The sequence below is a fragment of the Solea senegalensis genome, linkage group LG15 (assembly GCF_019176455.1).
Source record: "Solea senegalensis isolate Sse05_10M linkage group LG15, IFAPA_SoseM_1, whole genome shotgun sequence".
NCBI classification, from domain to species: domain Eukaryota; kingdom Metazoa; phylum Chordata; class Actinopteri; order Pleuronectiformes; family Soleidae; genus Solea; species Solea senegalensis.
The window spans coordinates 7,339,772-7,357,567 of NC_058035.1; the positions used below are offsets into that span (position 1 = coordinate 7,339,772).

The window sequence follows — 17,796 nt, forward strand, 5'->3', positions numbered from 1 at the left end:
CTGCAAGGTGAATGTGTGTGTGTGTTGTTGTGTCCAAATGTTGGTCCATCAATGTCAATGAATGTGAGTCATCTCGACTTACATTTTTTGGGCTTTTAATTAATTTAGGTTATTGAAGCCCCATGAGAAGACAAAACCATGACTAAAAATAAACACACACACACTAAAATGTCTCTTGTTTCTTTTCATAGCCTTAGAAACAGCCACAGGGAGCATGTAGAGCTGAGGAGCCTGGTGGGCAAATTGTGTTTCTAATTAGATTAGGTTTGTTTTTTTTGTTTTTTTTAAAGCAAATAAATAAAATGAAATCAAATTAGGTCCCAGTGAAGTTTGCTGAACAATGAAAACAAAAATCCAGTGCATACAGCCAATAGTTGTGAGTGTGTGTGTGTGTGTATGTTTAGACCTTTTTCTGTCCTCATCGAGACCAAAACCTGGTCTTAATAAGGCAGAACCTCATTTCTGATGAAGTAGTTACGTTTATGGCTAAAATTTAAATTGTGGTTAAACTGGTTAATGGTTAATGTGAGGGATACGACTTTGATTCGACTGTCTAATGTGTTCGTGTGTGTGTGTGTGCTCGCGCTTTCTTTTCAGCGCCGTGCGTAATGTGGCTTCAGTGAAACAGGAAACTGGGACATCGTTTCACAAAGTAAAAGCATACAACTCCAGCAGCGTGAAAACAAAGTCACCGACCACGCGCTTTAGTGCATAAATTGTACTTTTTTTTAAATGCAAATCGTATCTGTTGTGTTTGTTTGCAAATGAACACATTCTCATCATCACTGGGATACGTACGACGCGCGCTTCAGCCAAGCGCGCGTCGTAGCTTTTGGTGCTTTTATTTTGTCGCGCACGTCCACGAGCAGTATCTGCTTTCCTGCGCAGCTTGACACTCTGGATCGTAATTTAACACTCCACGATGATCCCATCAGTCACATCTCCTCTGGACTTAACTCGCAGCAGGATCAAATCTCGGTGGCATTAACGCAGAATGGATGTGAAACTGCTGGCACTGGTCGTTGCGCTCACGGTGGTGACATATGCGCCTCCATCACAAGGTAAGACAATATTCTGCTTATTATTATTGCTTGTTGAATTTGGTTATTTAGGCCATTTTTGCAGCCCTGGGTTATGCAATGTTATATTGTTTTTTATTGTTTATTATATTGGTGTTCAGGTTATGCTATAAGGCTGATTTTGGTTTAGGAAATAAACACGTGGATATTAGTTGTGCAGGAAAAACAAGTAAAGTTGAGTCAAATGTTGATATCTCCAGATTTTGCTCTCTCAATGTAAAACCGTATAAAACATTTTGCAACTAACCCTGCGTTATTCACAGATTGATTTTATTCAGTAATTTGATATCAATTTACATTATAACAACATTTGACTCAAATTACATTTGATTTAAACTCGTGTAATGATGTTCATCATCACGTACATTTTAACATAAGTATAACAACAATTTGTGTTAGTTTATTAATGTATATAGTGTAAAAATAAAGTCAACGTGTGTTTTTTTTGGTCTTGTTGTAACAAGTTCCTTCGACCATCGATGTGTGTATTTGTTGTGCTCTTTGTTTTCTTTACGCGCAAATGAGGCCGCAATAAGACCAAGCACCAAATAGTCTTCACGGCGACATCACTCTCACAACTTATAGGTGTCGCTGCTTTTATTGTGCTAATGCACTTAAACCAGGTGTAAAACAAATTAACATAGGGTTTAATCTACGGCGGTGCTTGTGTGACCATCTGGTTTTTGTGACCCACTGTGATTTATCAGTTTCGCTTTAAATCAGCATTTTTGTCCTCTGTTTATTCAAAAAACATCACTTAGGCACCAAATGCATGCGTAAATATTAGGATTTTTAAATTACGGAAACGTTGTCCTATTCATTTTTCAACATCAGTCAACTGTGAACATTTCTGTGCGCAAACGTGAAAGTTGAGAGGTTACAGTGGAAACTTTACACCATCATCACCACATGAAGGACTGAAATAACTTTAATGTTTATGATTCTGAAATGTGCCAGAAAAGAAGAGAAAAAAATAACGTACAGTTTAGAATGAACCTCAAAATAGATAACCAGATATAAATGATATGTAAAATCATGTCTGTGTTTGTAGTGGCTCTGCATGTGTGCTTTAACTTGCTCCATCATTTCATTTTCAACCGCTGTGGTTGTTGTAATAATAATAACAATGTTTAATCTCACTTCCAACAAAAGCCATTAAGACATCTCCCTGTTGCCATATTATATTCTCTCCTTCATGTAATCCATATTCTCTAAAACATGCCTTTCAGTAAATACAGTGTGATTTAACTGATTCCATGTGCTTCTCTGCTTTCCTTAGCAAAGCCCATCAGCCTGGTGGAGAGATGCTACTGCCGCTCCAGCGTCAACAGCCTCCCTCGGTCCTACATCCGAGAGCTTAGGTTCATCCACACGCCAAACTGCCCTTTCCAAGTGATGTGAGTGTTGTTGTTATGACTGACTTCAGTGTGTGGCGCTCACACAAACGCATGTTTATTTCATCCTGGCACTTAAAAATCAGACGGGGTTCCTCCTTGCTGGACATTTCTCACCATCAATCTCAAAGAGGTGACAGGTCAGAGAAAGGAGTTGTGAATGCATGTGTCCACGCACGCCCCTCTGTCACTCGTCCTCAGAAATCAAGACATTTTTACCACATGCCAACTGTCCCATGCACAGGAAGTGCTCCGTTTGAGCTTGAGTGACTGTGAAAGGGACGTGGAAATTGGGTACAGTTTTGTTTTCATCAGAAAAGCAACAATTGTGGGTTTTCTTACTGGGATTTTTCATTTCATACGCTGTGTATTTACAATTTTCTTTGGCCTGTGTGGAGTGAATTTACAGATCAAAGTTTGCAGCAGCACAGTGAAAATGTTCCTAGAATAAAACTAGAAAGTATTAACAATAAACACAAAAAGGTTAAGTGTGAAACGGGCCTTCAACACGAGGACATATGATACATTCTATAAATAAGCACTCTGAATGCTGAATTTAGAGTCGCCTGCAGCCATATGTTGCGGGTCGTCAAATTTCCTTTGCATATTAATTAGGTTTACTCAAATCAAGGGTTGATCTCTGAATGCACATGGATGAATATATGCAACAGCTTCACAAACGGATAGGCAAAGGTCATCGGTCATTATCAAACTTAATACACTCTTGTGAAAGCACTCTCCACATGTGTCAAATTGGCACAGTGGTGTGAATTCAGTCTCCCTGATAATGTGTCAAGATACTTTACCCTTTAATCTTCAGCTGATTTATTATGGGGTTTTACACTCAACTCTTATTTATTTTGTATTTTTTTTATCTCAACAGTGCCAAGCTGAAGTCAAACAAAGAGGTGTGTGTGAACCCAGAGATCCGGTGGCTGCAGCAGTACCTGAAGAACGCTATCAACAAGTGAGTGTGCATGAATCAGACTGTGTGGATTGAACGTTTGCTGCGTTGGATACACGCCTCTGTTGTCTTTAGTCATTTGCCGGCCTCTTCGTGAAATCACTTCCTCTCCATACGAATTTAAAGTAACCAGTGCAAGAAATGCGCATTTGGACATCAGTCAATGGACCATTGTGAGAGTCCAACTTATATAGAAGCTCAGACTCGAAACATGCTGCTACATGACCAAGAGGGGGATAGAGACTGATTCCACTTTCACACACAAACATTGTGTTTGATGTGGTACAACACCACACTGGAGTCCGTTTATAATAAAATGCTGTTATAAAATATGAAGTATTATTATTATTATTATTATTATAATAAAATCATCGCCACTAATGCAAGACCCAGGTCTGCAAATGCATTTTAGTAGAACATATAATGATTTCACATTTTTAATATATAGGGTGCAAAGTTGATTAACATGCAACTTCATAGTATTATCTCTCTCTCTTGGTCATGTAGTGTAACATTAAAGCAGCTAAACAGCTAAGCAGCTAAACGGCATTGGCTTTGACAAAAGTGTCAAAGCCAATGCCATACATCTCCTTTCTGCCCTAAGGACAGAGACACTTTTCTGAGAAACACTTGGCACCATTTATATAACAGTTTACTGAAGGGATCAAGTTGCCACCCTGAAATCTGTGCATCACAGTGTGTCACAGCCCGGAGCACTCCCACAGAATCCTGAAGAAACAAATGATGCTCTTTGTTTTGGAAGCGCAAAGTCGTTTTGGAATAAAGACAAGTGGATTTGCTGTATGAAGAAAACTAACTGAATGCAGAGTGTCCTCCAATCACTCAAGCCCCTGGCTTCTGACATAATGTGCCCACAGACTTGACACGCCTTCAGAGCCACAGCCAGACTGTCTGTCTGTCTCAAGGATGATTGCAGAGCCTTGACTTCTCAAGGTGTCAACGATCCTCTGCATAACAAAGCAGCTCGTGTAGAGAGTCGATGGTGGTCATTTACAATGGATCACTCCTTATGGGTCTCCAATTAGTGACAAACTTATTTACAATGTGTAAAGATGCACACGGTCACAATGCCAGCCCATAAGCCTGGTAAACAACCAGGTGAAATGGGGACTTGACATTTAAACCAAGGTCAGTATTTAAACTGCCCACCCATGATGAGGAGTATTTATACACTTACCTCATGCAACGTGCAATACTCTGCTAAATTACAATCTCCTGGAAGAAAAAAAAACAACCTGATAGTAACCACTGGACTAAACATAGTAATACTCAACTTAAACCCCAATTTCAAAACCGTGCTTATTTCTTCTATTCCTGCTTCATTTTTGGCAGCAAATTTCAGCGTCATTTCCTGCACACTACTAAACCTCTGGCCGTCATTTTATTGGCGCCTTAAAATTGTTCACCCACTGTTAAGTGTGGATGAGGGTGAACAAGGCCTTATTTATCCACACGGAAACAGAACTTTCCCTGTAAAAAACCTGACTCTATAAGCCTAGTATATATGTGTCAGGCCTGTTTGTAACGCTGCCACAGAAACACACCAAAACAGTGTGTGCGTTAAGCTTGCGCACTGTGAACAAACTTAAAACACAAGAAGAAGAAGATGGTGACAATCAATGGAAGAGCAAGAGAAAATTGAGCTATGACGTTATTGGTTTCCCTTAGAGCGTATTGGTTTGACAACTGTGGTTCTTCTCTGGGACTTGTTTCCCAAAATTCCAATTTGATAAAAAGCCGATATGACACAAAACTTTTGCAGATTCTCCTAAACTTGTTCCCGTGTGTATGGACCCTAAACAAAGAGACATATTGAATTGGAATGCAGAACAGAATTGATCAAAATAAGCAATTTTATGTCCATATTTACAGATCAAAATATTTTCCCTCTTAAGCAGCTGCTTTTATTTCACATTCTTGGCACTTTCCCTTTGTAAACTAGGTAGTATTTGGCCATAGAAATACATTTTCAGTATGGTGTTTATTAGTTACAAGCTCACTGCAAGTGGTTTTCCCAGTGGGCATGATGCGGATTTTCATTTTGTCTCTCTGCCACAAAGTTATTCTCCTCATCTTCTCCACTTAGAAAAGAACCATGTGAAAAGTCAAAATATGGTTTTGATGTTGCTGTCGCCACGTCTGTTTCATTCATGCTCCTTACATTGTAACTCAAAACAAATTTCCCTTTTTCCTTCCAGGATGAAGAAAAACAAGCAGAACATTTAAAAGCCTGCAGAGATCCTCATTAGTCATCACCGAGGATTTGTACCATTGTACATGATCATCTGGTATGTTGTACAGCACTTACCCAGGCTGCCACGCTGCAGCGGCATTTTGCATGGATTGAATCTACAACACAATGAAGCCCTGCCACTGTCTTCATGGTCACAACTCTTACTACTTATAGAGGTCACAGATGTTATCAGTGTGAAGTGCAATTATATCTGTGAGTGTATGTTTTTTCTCCTCACTATAATGTAAAGAGCTATTTTTGGAGACTTTCTCATCCCTTCATTTAGGAAAAAGAACTGACCACAGGTCGGGTTTAAGTTCATCGGGTCTTTTTTTCTCCACAAAATATACAAGTCAGTTTGCAAAAGACTCATTTAGCCTTCTGAGCCAGGAGAAAATAGATTCATTAAAACTTATCCTAACCCAAACGTCTGTTATGTAAAATCTCACAATTTATCTAAAAAGCAAAGCGTTTGGTTTGTCATCTACAAACTGAGGAATGGGCTCAGCTGCAGGCTTTGCCAAGTTGTATACCATGTTTCACTCTAATTAGTGGAATTTTCTGCAGTGCCAGCAATCCCCCAGAATGTATATACCGTTAAAACGTATACAAGACCCTAGTAAAAATGGCAATTACAATGTTTTTGTGATGGAAATTAACATGCCAAAGGAGCTCGAGCATTTCCGGAGCTATTCTGTGGCTATGATTATAATGTGATCCATCCATCCATCTTCTAATGCTTTATCCTCTACAATCTCAGCTAACATAGGGCGATAGGCGGGGTAAACCCTGGACAGATCGCCAGTCCATCACAGGGCCACATAGAGACAAACAACCATCCACTCACACTCTCACATAATGTGATCCCATGTTACCGAGTTGACATTTATCACTAAATCAGCATAAAGAAGAGATTAGCCAATGTTAAAAGATGGATTTCAGTTCAAATAACCTCTGTGGATATCCACTTTAAAGAAGGGCGACATCTTCCGAGTGCTATGGGTGAGAAAGTATAGTTCAGTTACTGACAACTAATAGATGTACATATATATAACTACCTACAACTGTCATGCAAATAGCAATGCACTTTATAGCTGATGTATTGATATTTTAACATCACTTTTTTTTTTTACTATCGCTCACTAAGTCTGATCATTAAATCCTGTCTTGTCTTTTTTTTGTTTGTTTCACGTCTGTCTTGCTCGTCCTCTTCTGTCCTCTTCTGTTCTTTTTGATCAATGATTGTGCAGCTGCATTTGTGGGAAAATATGTCCATGTACTCATCTGAATCCTCTTGTCACATGTAAAATTATTAATGATACAAAAAAATGTTTTATTTTTGTACACTTTAATGCATTTATATAGTCAGTGCAAACATTAAATGAAGGAACTGTACTCACACAATTGAGCCATCTAGTTATTGTTTTATTGTATGTAAGGGAAGATTTCTTATGATTACTCTTTATAATATATATAGTATGAGTCCTTATCATAGATATGAACACAAATGGATGTTTTTATTTGGTTAATAGACTCCTAACATCTTTACATCAAGTGTAAAGCCAGCTCCTCACAGCTGGGCTAATCGCTGCACTCGTGGGTCAGAGGCTAAATTTGATGCTTTGATGTGAGAACATGTGTTTAGCTTTACTCACGAGGGCAAATGAAAGGCAAGGACAATGATCCTGCCTGTTATTTAACTATTAACTCAACAAGCGGCCATTAGGAAAACATTAGTGCTAAAAGGGATGAACTTTTAACATTGCTCTGAGGGCATTATGTGAGGTGGAGCGCGGTAGTATATGTGATGAGAGTGGTCCACTGATTGAAACATCATGGAGAGATAAAAAAAAAAGAGGCTCCACTGCACAGTTGACTGATCACCTCTGAAGCCCAGTTAACGTGTGATAAAATGTAGATTCTGGAACAGGCCGGTGGGAGATAAAGTCATTGATTTAGCTTTCGGTGTCCCCACTTTGTAATGGAAATTAATCATATTCTGTATAATCACTGTTTGCCCTGATTGTTTTTAACTGTATTAAATGTGAGTATCACTGCAGAGATCTGCAGCAAGCAACACGTTCCTTCCTCTCTACTCATGTTAAGACTGAGAGGATGGAGCTTCATATCTTTTAGTGTTTATTTGTACTATTGTAAAGCATTTAAAAATGTGATCACTGAAAATATTTCAATTAAACTTTATAAGACCAGAGATTACACGTCATTTGCCTTTTATCATATATAATAGCAATAATTTAATGTTACCACAGGCATAGTTATCACAGACGTCCATGTGCACAGGAACATAAACTAAAGTAAATCAGTATGTAATTGCACATAATAGTACATAAGTCTTTGTGTCAGTGGGATCACTGCCAACACCCACTATGTAATGCAGGTGGCGTGACCGGACCTATGTAGACTGATGTGCAATAAAAAGGGGATGTAAAAAGTTTTACTTGATATTTTATGTGCACATTAAATCTTCCTGCCAATGCAAAAGAGGAAATTTTTTTTTGTGAAAAACCAGTAATGCTTGGTCATTCATATAAAACCTGGGGGGAGAAAAAACAAGTTACAAGTAAACATACAAAAAGTTTCTGTATTATCTCTTTAGGGTGAAAGTTAGATGTTGTTTTAGATGAAAAGCACTATACTGCATCTGCACATCATGTTTATTGAGGTGGAACAAACATGATTAAACAAATTATCGGCAGATTTACGCAACTGATCTTCCTTGTTGGTCTTGTTGGTACTTGAGGCAAACTGGGCGCCAAGCCTACATAAACTTGTCCCGCACCTTTTCACCCCAGTGAGTTTTGCACATGCTGTACCTGAAACAAAAAGAGTACACACATATAATGAGTTGTCAGTTTTGAGATAAATAAAATCTTACAAAGAGCTCATTTTAAAATCTGTCAACGATTAGAAGTAAATTCAAGACTTGTTTTTAAATAATACTATGAAATGGTGTGAAACTAGTATGGAAAAGAATGAAACCAGAAGGCCACTCAATGCCTTGGTGTGATCCAAACAGCCGGCGCTGCGCTGGTTTCCTGAAAGTAGAGGAATGTACCAAGACATAAGGAGACATATGATATTCATATTCAGCAGTGCCTTCAAAACTCTGCTGGGGTTTAGAGTTCAACCACAATGTCAGACAAAAAAACTGACACCTTGACAGATGAATAAGGATTTGTCGTCTGAAAAGCAGTGAATGACAGAGAAGTAAGGGAAGGGCGGAGTGAGTGTGCTCATTTAACTTACAGTGCATGTTCCCTCCGTCTTTGTACGTGTAAGGGCTCCCAGATGTGCAACCAGTGAAACTCCACTTAGTGGTTGTTCATCATGAAAAAAAATCAAGTTTTAATATGTGTGTGTATTTGTGTGCATGTGTGCATGAGAGGGCAACAGGGGTCAAAGAAAGCCACTTCAAGAAGGGTTTTTTAATAAAATCTACAAGGAGGTCGGCAACGTTGAGCTGGGGTCAGTTTTAATATTTGTGTGCGTCTGTATGTGTGGATCAGTGAGTATGTGTACGTGTGCATGTGCAATATCACTTACTATCTCTACTCCAAGACCATTAACTTTGCTTTAGCTCAACTGCAGCCATTCGTACAGCTGCACAAAGCAACGTGAGGGCCCTTAAATGGTTCAATATCAAGGGATCGTGAAAATGACCTGCAGAGTGTCGTAGGTTGGTCAGTCGTAGAAGAGTTAAGTTGCACAACACAACACTAATCTGTTCAAGATAAATGAAAACTACCAGGCCTGTTGCTCTGTAAAATGTTTTCTGGTTTTCACGCCATTTGAATCACACTCACTTGTATTACACATGATAAAAATCATCATCACCAATGGGCATTTGGAATCCTCTGTGTGTTTCTGTGGTATTTATTCAGCCGATTAATAACAGATCATAGAAAAAAAAACATTTGATCTCCCAAAGGGGAAATTGACATTTGCTGTTTACCCCTACAACAATTAGCTCTGAGCACAGGGTCAACGTCTGCAGGGCAGACACTGGGCCATCATGTGGGATTGATTGATTCTTGAGTTATTCTTCCAGTTTTAAAGGTTATCTTTAAAACTCAACACAGACAAGACAAAAAAAACATTAAGTTGCGTCATTTAAAATCCGAAGGCTGTAACCAGTAGACACCTTCATGTGAAAGATTGCATGGTTTAAATATATATTGCTTTCCTATTTCTGTGTGGAGTTTGCATACAACTTTGTTTTCACCAGGTTTCCTCTGCTTCTTCCCACAGTCCAAAGACATGCACATGGGTGTTAAGATTCATTTTTGCCCAAAGGTGTGAATGTGAGTGTGAATGGTCGTTTCACTCAGTCTTCATGTGACGGACTGACGACCTGTCCACGGTGCAGCTTCCTCTAACTCACTGTCAGCATTGGATCTGTTAGAGATAAGGGGATGATTTATATGAAGCTTCAAGCAAAACATGTACTGTAGATGATGAACTTGCATATCAGATGTAGTTCATTATGTATTTTGTTACCTGGCTTACGAAGTTATCTGCAGTCCTCTTTCTTTTCTCAGACACATACTGTAACTTTCTCTCATTTCTAATCTGAGCACATATGCAGACCCATCCTCTAAGACAAAGGAGATAAACTAAATATTACAGATAGGTTTCCATCAATCTGTTCTAATGCACATTTTTGATTGCACGTGAAAAAAAGGAAATAGGAACAGAGAGTGAAAAAGTCCATAAAAGGGGAACACAAATGAATGTGATGCAAACTAATTCAGCAAACAAAGGATGATGCCTAGAAATCACATGTTTTAAGTGTCATTCCAGCTTCTGCATTTCACTTAGAGAAGGGAATCACTATCTGTCAGTATCGTATCGGTATCGGTCCGATGCTGATCAAAATCACTGGATCGGATTTCAGGCAGATAAAAATGTAGAATCTGACATAATCCAAAAATCATATATGTATTTATCCTATACCTTCATTTACATTTTTACAGTATGTGCCTAGTGAAGCATTGTATGTAAAATTGTATGTAAACAGTTGGAGAATTATGTCTTTGAAATGACGTAGCACAAATGTCTTGTTAACAGCTTCATAGTTCATAAAATGGTCTAAAATGACCGTGTTGGTCTAATATCGGTAGATACTTGAGTTTGTGAAATCGGTATCGGACAATACAATTTGGTAATAATTTACTAAATACATTGATGAAAACCTCGCTTATAGACATCATGTCTTACAAAGAAACCTTCTACAGCGCGGAGACGTTAATGTGCATCTGGAAAGTGTGTATCCACAGTACCCGCTCCTTCCCAACCACATTCCCCTCCTTATTCCCACTTCTGTTGTTATTTACTCACCACTGCCCTGGGGCATCGGGTGCACCAAAAATCACACTCCTCAAGGGAAACATTAGCAGACTCATAGCTTGCTCTGGTATCAGATGACCTGCAGTACATTTTCGCCAGTGCACACTCATGCTCCAGAAAGTTCCATGTAATGATTTGTAAATGACTTGTTGATTGTGTAAGCGCTGTGTGCTGTTAATTACTCTAACATTACCAGTGACCCGCCAGAACATTAATCACCATTATGACAAAATGACTCAGTTGAATGTCTCCAAAAGAGTTTGTTGCTCTGACGGGCGTTGAGAGTGACCAACTTGCAGTGTGTAATAACAGGGGCCTGTGTGTGTCTGTGTGAGAATGAATGGGAGGCTAATAGAGGGGCCCATATGAGCAGTTAAAATAGCCCTCCTGCAGTCTCGCTACCTTTCATGTGCTAATATTGTAGAGGTTATGAGTCCCAATACCATCCATCTTTGCACAGATTTTTGAATGAGAGGCAAGCACACATGCTGCACAGGACAAGGGGCCTTCCCTCCACACAATAACACATTCCTTCAGTGTGATTCTGTTTTCAAGTCCAGGGGAACCACAGCGATCCCTGGATGTTAGGTATGGATGAAACACAAAGGAGTTTCACCCACACTGGGGACAGTAGGAGGTCTGTGGGGGCCTAGAGAACCCATAATACCCTACCGTTACAATTTACCTTCATATCACACACTATAGTTGCTCTTCATCTCCATTCCTTTCAGGATTATCACCCACAACCCATGGTTGATCTGTCTATGATGGCGTCATGAAAAGGTCTGTTAAATGTGTTCCCATATGGAGACATGTGAAAAAAACCCATGGCGGATGTGACTCACCAGAAGAAAGAAACAATTATCTGGAGTTGAAATTGACATACTGTACTCCACTCATCTCTATCACCACAAAATAAGTTATTTTTTTCATGAAGTGCATCAAGAGAGCCCTGGTTGTGCTGCAATGTGACTCAGTGTCGCAGCACGCTGTCCAGATGCAACAGTCAGGGAGGTCTGATGCCTAATGCCATCCACTAATATTGTTCATCCTCAAGCAATTACATTTTCTCAAAATGACAGTACATCTGAATAGTATTTAGAACTACGTAATAAGCCAAAAGAAAAACTTGGGATTGTCTTATTTCATTTGTTAGATTGTTGTGTTGCTTTGAACAGTCTTCAAGTTTAAAAGATGATATGATATTAGAGAACTTAGCCACATCAGAAGTACATTTAGCATAAATGAAACAATGTAATGTAATTCTAATTTAATAAAATAAAGTGTCCTCTAATAAGACTCAGTCAAGTTTGAATTAAACCTAGATTTATGTGATACAATCTTTTTTGTGATGTTTATCATATATATAAGTGAATATGACAAGTGTAATTGTTCATTCATGTATAACATCATTTGATTAGGTAAATCATGGCAAATAGTGAGTCCTCTCCTCTGGCCCAGACAAAAGCTATACTAGATTTGTTGTTGTGTTTTAAGTATCTCATAAACTGCAATGAATGACTTTGATGATCCTGTGAATTATACATTAAATCAGGTCATCATTTATGTCCTCCAACACCCTGACTGATAAGATACTCAACTGATTTTCACAAGTCTCAGCTCTTCTTAGTGTTCACTCACAATAAGTCAGCACTAATATGTGAAACAAAGTAATTGTGAGTGTGCTGATACGATCATTTAGTTCAAATCACAACTGTACAGCCCAAAGCACAATTGTTTTTATCTCTAAGCAATTAGAAATGAGATAAAGGCAGTGCTTATATAATATATGGTTGCTATGAGAAGGCAGTTAATCCAATTTTAAATACTGATCAGAAAAGAATGGCTCTAATTTCTTGAACAAATTTCTGAATTTGTTTGTGAGTGTTACACAGTGTAGCCTCCACCAGGAATCATTATTCATAAGGGGAATCCTTATTTCCCTCTCTGTCTGACTGAAGGACCAGAAGTGCAGCATCCAAACTAAACATGATCTCATGCCACACAGATTCCAGCTGCTTCTCTCTGATGTCCCACGATGTCTCGCTGGTTTCGTACAATCGGCTCCTGGGAAACGTATCCACACCATGGAAGTGAAGGTAGTGGTTCCATGAGATGCATAGAAGTATATTATCCAAAAAAAAAAAATCCACCTGTCTACGACATCTGTCCGGCTTAACAAGGTTTTCCTGGAATCACGTCTATTGTTAAAGGAAAACACAACCAGTTGTCTGCTGCAGTTTATATAAAACACATCAAAAGACGTGAGAACAAAGGCTTTCTACTAATACCCAGACTGAAAGGAATTCCATATCAATCTGGAATGAATTGTACACAGAAGAAGTATTGTACGTTGGCTGTTTATTAATTTCCAAAGTGCAGAGTGTTAAGCTACTGCCAGCTAATATCAGGAGGTATTTAAAGGAATAAAATACTGTACTTTTTTTTATAACCATCAAATCCTAAATTTATCCCATCACTAGATGTTTTTGGAGCATGTGTATTTTAGTGGTATTTAAGCTGAGTTAAGAGTATAAGCGTTGAACTTTAGTATTAAAACACTGCTGTGCAAGCCAGATATAACAGAAAAAAAGTTGGACGCGACAGAGACAGATCTGGCATGACTTTTGTCTGGGAGAAGCTGCAGGGGAGTGTTTTTCCTTCCCCTGGCCTCTTTGTGGAAGTTCACAAATCAGGAAGCAGTTTTTCACATTTTATAAGGCGTTGATCTTATAATGCACACAGTATAACACTCAACCCTCAAAAATAAATATTTCCATTTCTTCTCCATGTTTAAAGTATGTGTGAATTGGCACGGACACCAAACGAAACCCTAAATGCGAAGAAAAAAATCCATGAAACATTTTTCAGAAACTGTGACATTTAACATTCTGCAGCTGGAACGTTAACAAGGTACACATACATGACACATTCAGACCTATAGAGCCTTGACCCTGGAGGATGATCAGTTACGAGACTAATTATGCTGATATGACCAGTGCTATAATTCAGATACTAACAGAAATAACGCTGTCGTAGCTTCTTTACATTTAAAATAGTCTTTTATACTTGTCTGTAGGTTGCTTTGTGGTTCACGTTCTTATCTCACATGTTGTCTAGATTAGTGTCACTGCTCCAGATAGTAAAGCACACAACAGATCTAACCAAGCAAATTAGTTTGGACACATTTGAGCACAAAAAAACACTTTCTGAGGATTATCTGTGTGACAGCACCATCACGGAAAAAGAAAATGTATACCCAAAGTAGTGAGAAGGTGCAGATTGAAGATGACCTAGAAACTATTTAAATGCTGAGTTCAAATATCGCTGCATTGTTCATGCTGCAGAATCCTCCTCATCACATGCAGTATATACACACACAAACACACACACCCTTCATTTTCCTTTGATGAAAACGTAAACACACTCACTCACTGAAGACGTCTCCCCACCTGCAGCATGTGGCTCAATGATTTCATCCTAAACCTCAACTGTCATATGGATTTAAATTGAGCTACGTTGTCCTTTCTTTAGTGGACTTCACTGATTAGAGGACCTAATTTGAGGTCTTTGAACCTGAGCAAAGCTCGTCTGGAGTAAACGTAACGACAGCACCACAAGACTGTGCTGATCACACAGCGCCAACGGCATTCGTGATTGTCATTTAAAGGAACATTTTGACACAATAGCCTGTGGCTGAGGTGGAAGATTGACATTACTAAGCCAGTTGGAATATCAGAAGTTATCTACATCCATGCAAACATGGCTAAAATGTATATCACATGACCGATGTAATGACCTGTGCATACATTTGGAACCAATTTGATTCTCGAATTAGTTTCAGACAGTGCTTCGAACCAAAAACAGCTATGGTGATTTATCATGACGTGGTGCAACTGCGAGTAAAAGTATGTGTTCACAGTTTCACATTGTGCATCGATTAAAACACTGGGGTGGTGTAGACTGCAGGTGGTGCAGGTGGTTCTGGAGCAGAATTTGTATTATGTACTTATGTACTTTAAATGAAAACAGAGTAGTGTAGAGATGTACTCCCGTGTGATGAACTGGTCTTCTTTTGTGTCCCTTTCAGACAACCACCAAGCAGCCCGCCATGCACTGCATTCCCTGCTTTTTAAAGCTACTTATGCAAACAGAGTCGGCCTTCTTCATTGACAAAGGCGACCCCTCCCATAGAGGACCCCTCCCATCTCTAATTTTCACAGTTGCAGACAAATCTGTCTGTTCTTCTCACTCAGCGGCCTGAGTCTCACCAGGCTGCTGTGACATTGATTCCTACACTTGCCTTTTGATGGCGAGCTCGACACACATTTGTTCATTCCAGCCGCCGACTCCCCACTGGCGGGTTTTTTTTTTCATCACTCGCATCCAACCATCAGGAATTAATATGGAAATGACTGTTGTCAATATTTCTTGAATGAAATTTCAGACACAATAAAAGTGACACGCAACTGAAAGCTGTGGTTAACATTTGTCAGAACAAAAGAAACACAACTGTCGGAAAGGTTTTTATGTCCTTAACAAATGATCTGCCTGATTTTATTGCATATCTTTGTCATCATCATTATCACAGTTAAAGGTTCAGAAAAGACGAGACGTCTGACAGCGTTGAGCGGGGCAAGTCACGATGATCGCTTCCAACAGATTTGACTAATATAACAGAGGATTGAATTTTTGGTCCGAAACACAATGGCAAACTACATCATTGTTGGTGATAAAAACAGATGACTTTTGGCAACAATTACGTGACGTAAGGAAGACAAATGTGAGGAGGACGATGGGCATCTGTTCTTCTTTTCAGCAGATATGAAAAGACAGAATAAACCAATGCAAACCAAACACTTAGAGATACTTACAGAGAGGAAGAAAAATCCCTTCCTGTTATATGAAAAACAATGAAAGGTGTGTATTTGTGCGCCCGAGTGCACGTGTGCAAGAGAGAGATGAGTGGCTGCATTGTGTATAATTTCCTCTGAGGTGAAAGAGCATCTCACACCTTCTCCGGCCTGTTAATTTCACTCCAGAGATTGAGGCGGTTATTGCAGTCCTGTTTAGTAATTACACTGCGGTCCAGAAAATGCTTAAAGTTACATCCATGTTATCATAGCTGTCTTGCCCCTGGGAAGCACCTGAAAATTGCCCTCTTTGCTATTTCCTACAAACTCATTACTTTGGGACTTGGTTTATATAGTTCTTTTGAATGTGAAACAGAATCTAAATGATGCATAAACAGCAGAAACATTAAACAGCCGAGCCAATTTTATACGATTCCTCCGGTAAGATGGACCATCTCCAGATTCTTTTTCCCCATAAATCATTTTAGTTATGAAAAAATGCATTTCAATACACTCATGCGAAATCCAGGGTGGAATTTGTTGTCCAAATGAAACTGTTGTGGATTTTCCCAGCACTGTGTCCAGTAAAGCATGACATCTCCCACAGTTCAGAGAAAGTCATCAGCGTTCTCAGGCTCCTCTTGAGAAGTGCTTGCTGTTGATCCAATGATAAAAATGCACAATAATTAGCATGTTGAAGTTTGAACTCGATTCTACTCCAGCTGCTCTGTGCAGATGCAAGATGTTCTAACTTTTAACTAACTTCAGCATGATACATACTAACAACAGTCAGACAACCAAGCTGCATTTTCAAATAAGTTTTGGTAATAAATGTTTTTTTGTTTTTGACAAATGTATCTGACCTAATTCTCAGCAGGAGATGAAGGCCTCTGTGGTGGCATTAAGTGAGCAAGAGGAAGGACGTCAAGCAGGCAGCACACCAAAATTTGGTTCCAGTGTGAGAACAAACAATGCTACCGTCACTGGTATGAGGATAGCCACTGTGGGTTTTTTTTAAGCTGATGTTTAATGGAGAGGATACTGACAGTAGAAAAACACCCATTAATAAATAGGTAAATGTTATCATCACCCTTTTTTCCATATTTGTGGCACAGTTAGTTTTAAACATTAAAAAGTCTTAAGTGTAAATGATTTGGGGTGAGAATGCAGTTTAGATATGTGTGAACATCATTTTAAGGCAGGTTTGTTGTCATGGTTTCTATACAAACCACATTCTGTGCTAGGATGATTATATGCCAGAATAAATCAATTTGAATTGTATTAGTTTTGTCAAAATCTAGGTTCTATAAAAGGATTCAAATTTGACTTAAGGTTGTTATGATCCATCTTAAAGGGGTTTTACTTAAAGCCACGCGTCACCCTCGTGGTAGCACAATAGATGAAAAATCACTGGATCACTTGTCATGCAGCATGAACCTTTCATGACAATCCCTCTACTACACAACAACATCACCATGGAGACATGACGAAAAGTCCCCTCAGTTCATCATTCAAGGATAAATATTAGGATTCTACCAAACAAAAGGAACATGTATGAATAAGCAAAGGAAATGAGAATTGAAAGTGTTTCATCACAGTGCACTACTGTAGCACATAATCGGATCTGTTTACGCAAACACACATGGCTTAATTTGTTCTCTGGAAAATTTCTTTATCACTCTCACTCCTCGTCTTCTGCTTGTGATGATTCGATTGCAAAATATTGCAAGTCTCTCTCAGTCTTGAACAAGAGAATGGTTTCAGAATGACACTAAATTAAAATAATATTGTGAAACTTGTAAGGAATACAAAGTTGGCAAATTGATCCACATTGTTCTTGTTTTGTTCTTTTCTGGAAATACCCAAAACAGAAAGCAGAGAGAGA

General features: G+C 38.9%; 1 protein-coding gene and 1 long non-coding RNA gene across 2 annotated transcripts; both read left to right on the plus strand.

Moving 5' to 3' along the window:
- Nucleotides 1-919: 919 nt before the first annotated feature.
- Nucleotides 920-7,903, plus strand: cxcl12a (chemokine (C-X-C motif) ligand 12a (stromal cell-derived factor 1)). Its single transcript, XM_044045861.1, has 4 exons — nt 920-1,061; nt 2,359-2,476; nt 3,357-3,440; nt 5,657-7,903. Exons 1-4 carry the CDS (start codon nt 995-997, stop codon nt 5,682-5,684), a joined length of 297 nt encoding a protein of 98 aa, XP_043901796.1. The 5' UTR covers nt 920-994; the 3' UTR covers nt 5,685-7,903.
- Nucleotides 7,904-12,905: 5,002 nt separating this feature from the next.
- Nucleotides 12,906-15,613, plus strand: LOC122781824. Its single transcript, XR_006361861.1, has 2 exons — nt 12,906-13,157; nt 15,149-15,613. It is a non-coding gene; the product is annotated as an uncharacterized LOC122781824 (long non-coding RNA).
- The last annotated feature ends 2,183 nt before the right edge of the window (nt 15,614-17,796 follow it).

Coding starts and splice junctions, on each gene's coding strand:
- cxcl12a (XM_044045861.1), top strand. CDS start 995: ATGGATGTGAAACTGCTGGCACTGGTCGTTGCGCTCACGGTGGTGACA. Junction 1,062..2,358: donor ATATGCGCCTCCATCACAAG/GTAAGACAATAT, acceptor TGCTTTCCTTAG/CAAAGCCCATCAGCCTGGTG. Junction 3,441..5,656: donor CTGAAGAACGCTATCAACAA/GTGAGTGTGCAT, acceptor TTTTCCTTCCAG/GATGAAGAAAAACAAGCAGA.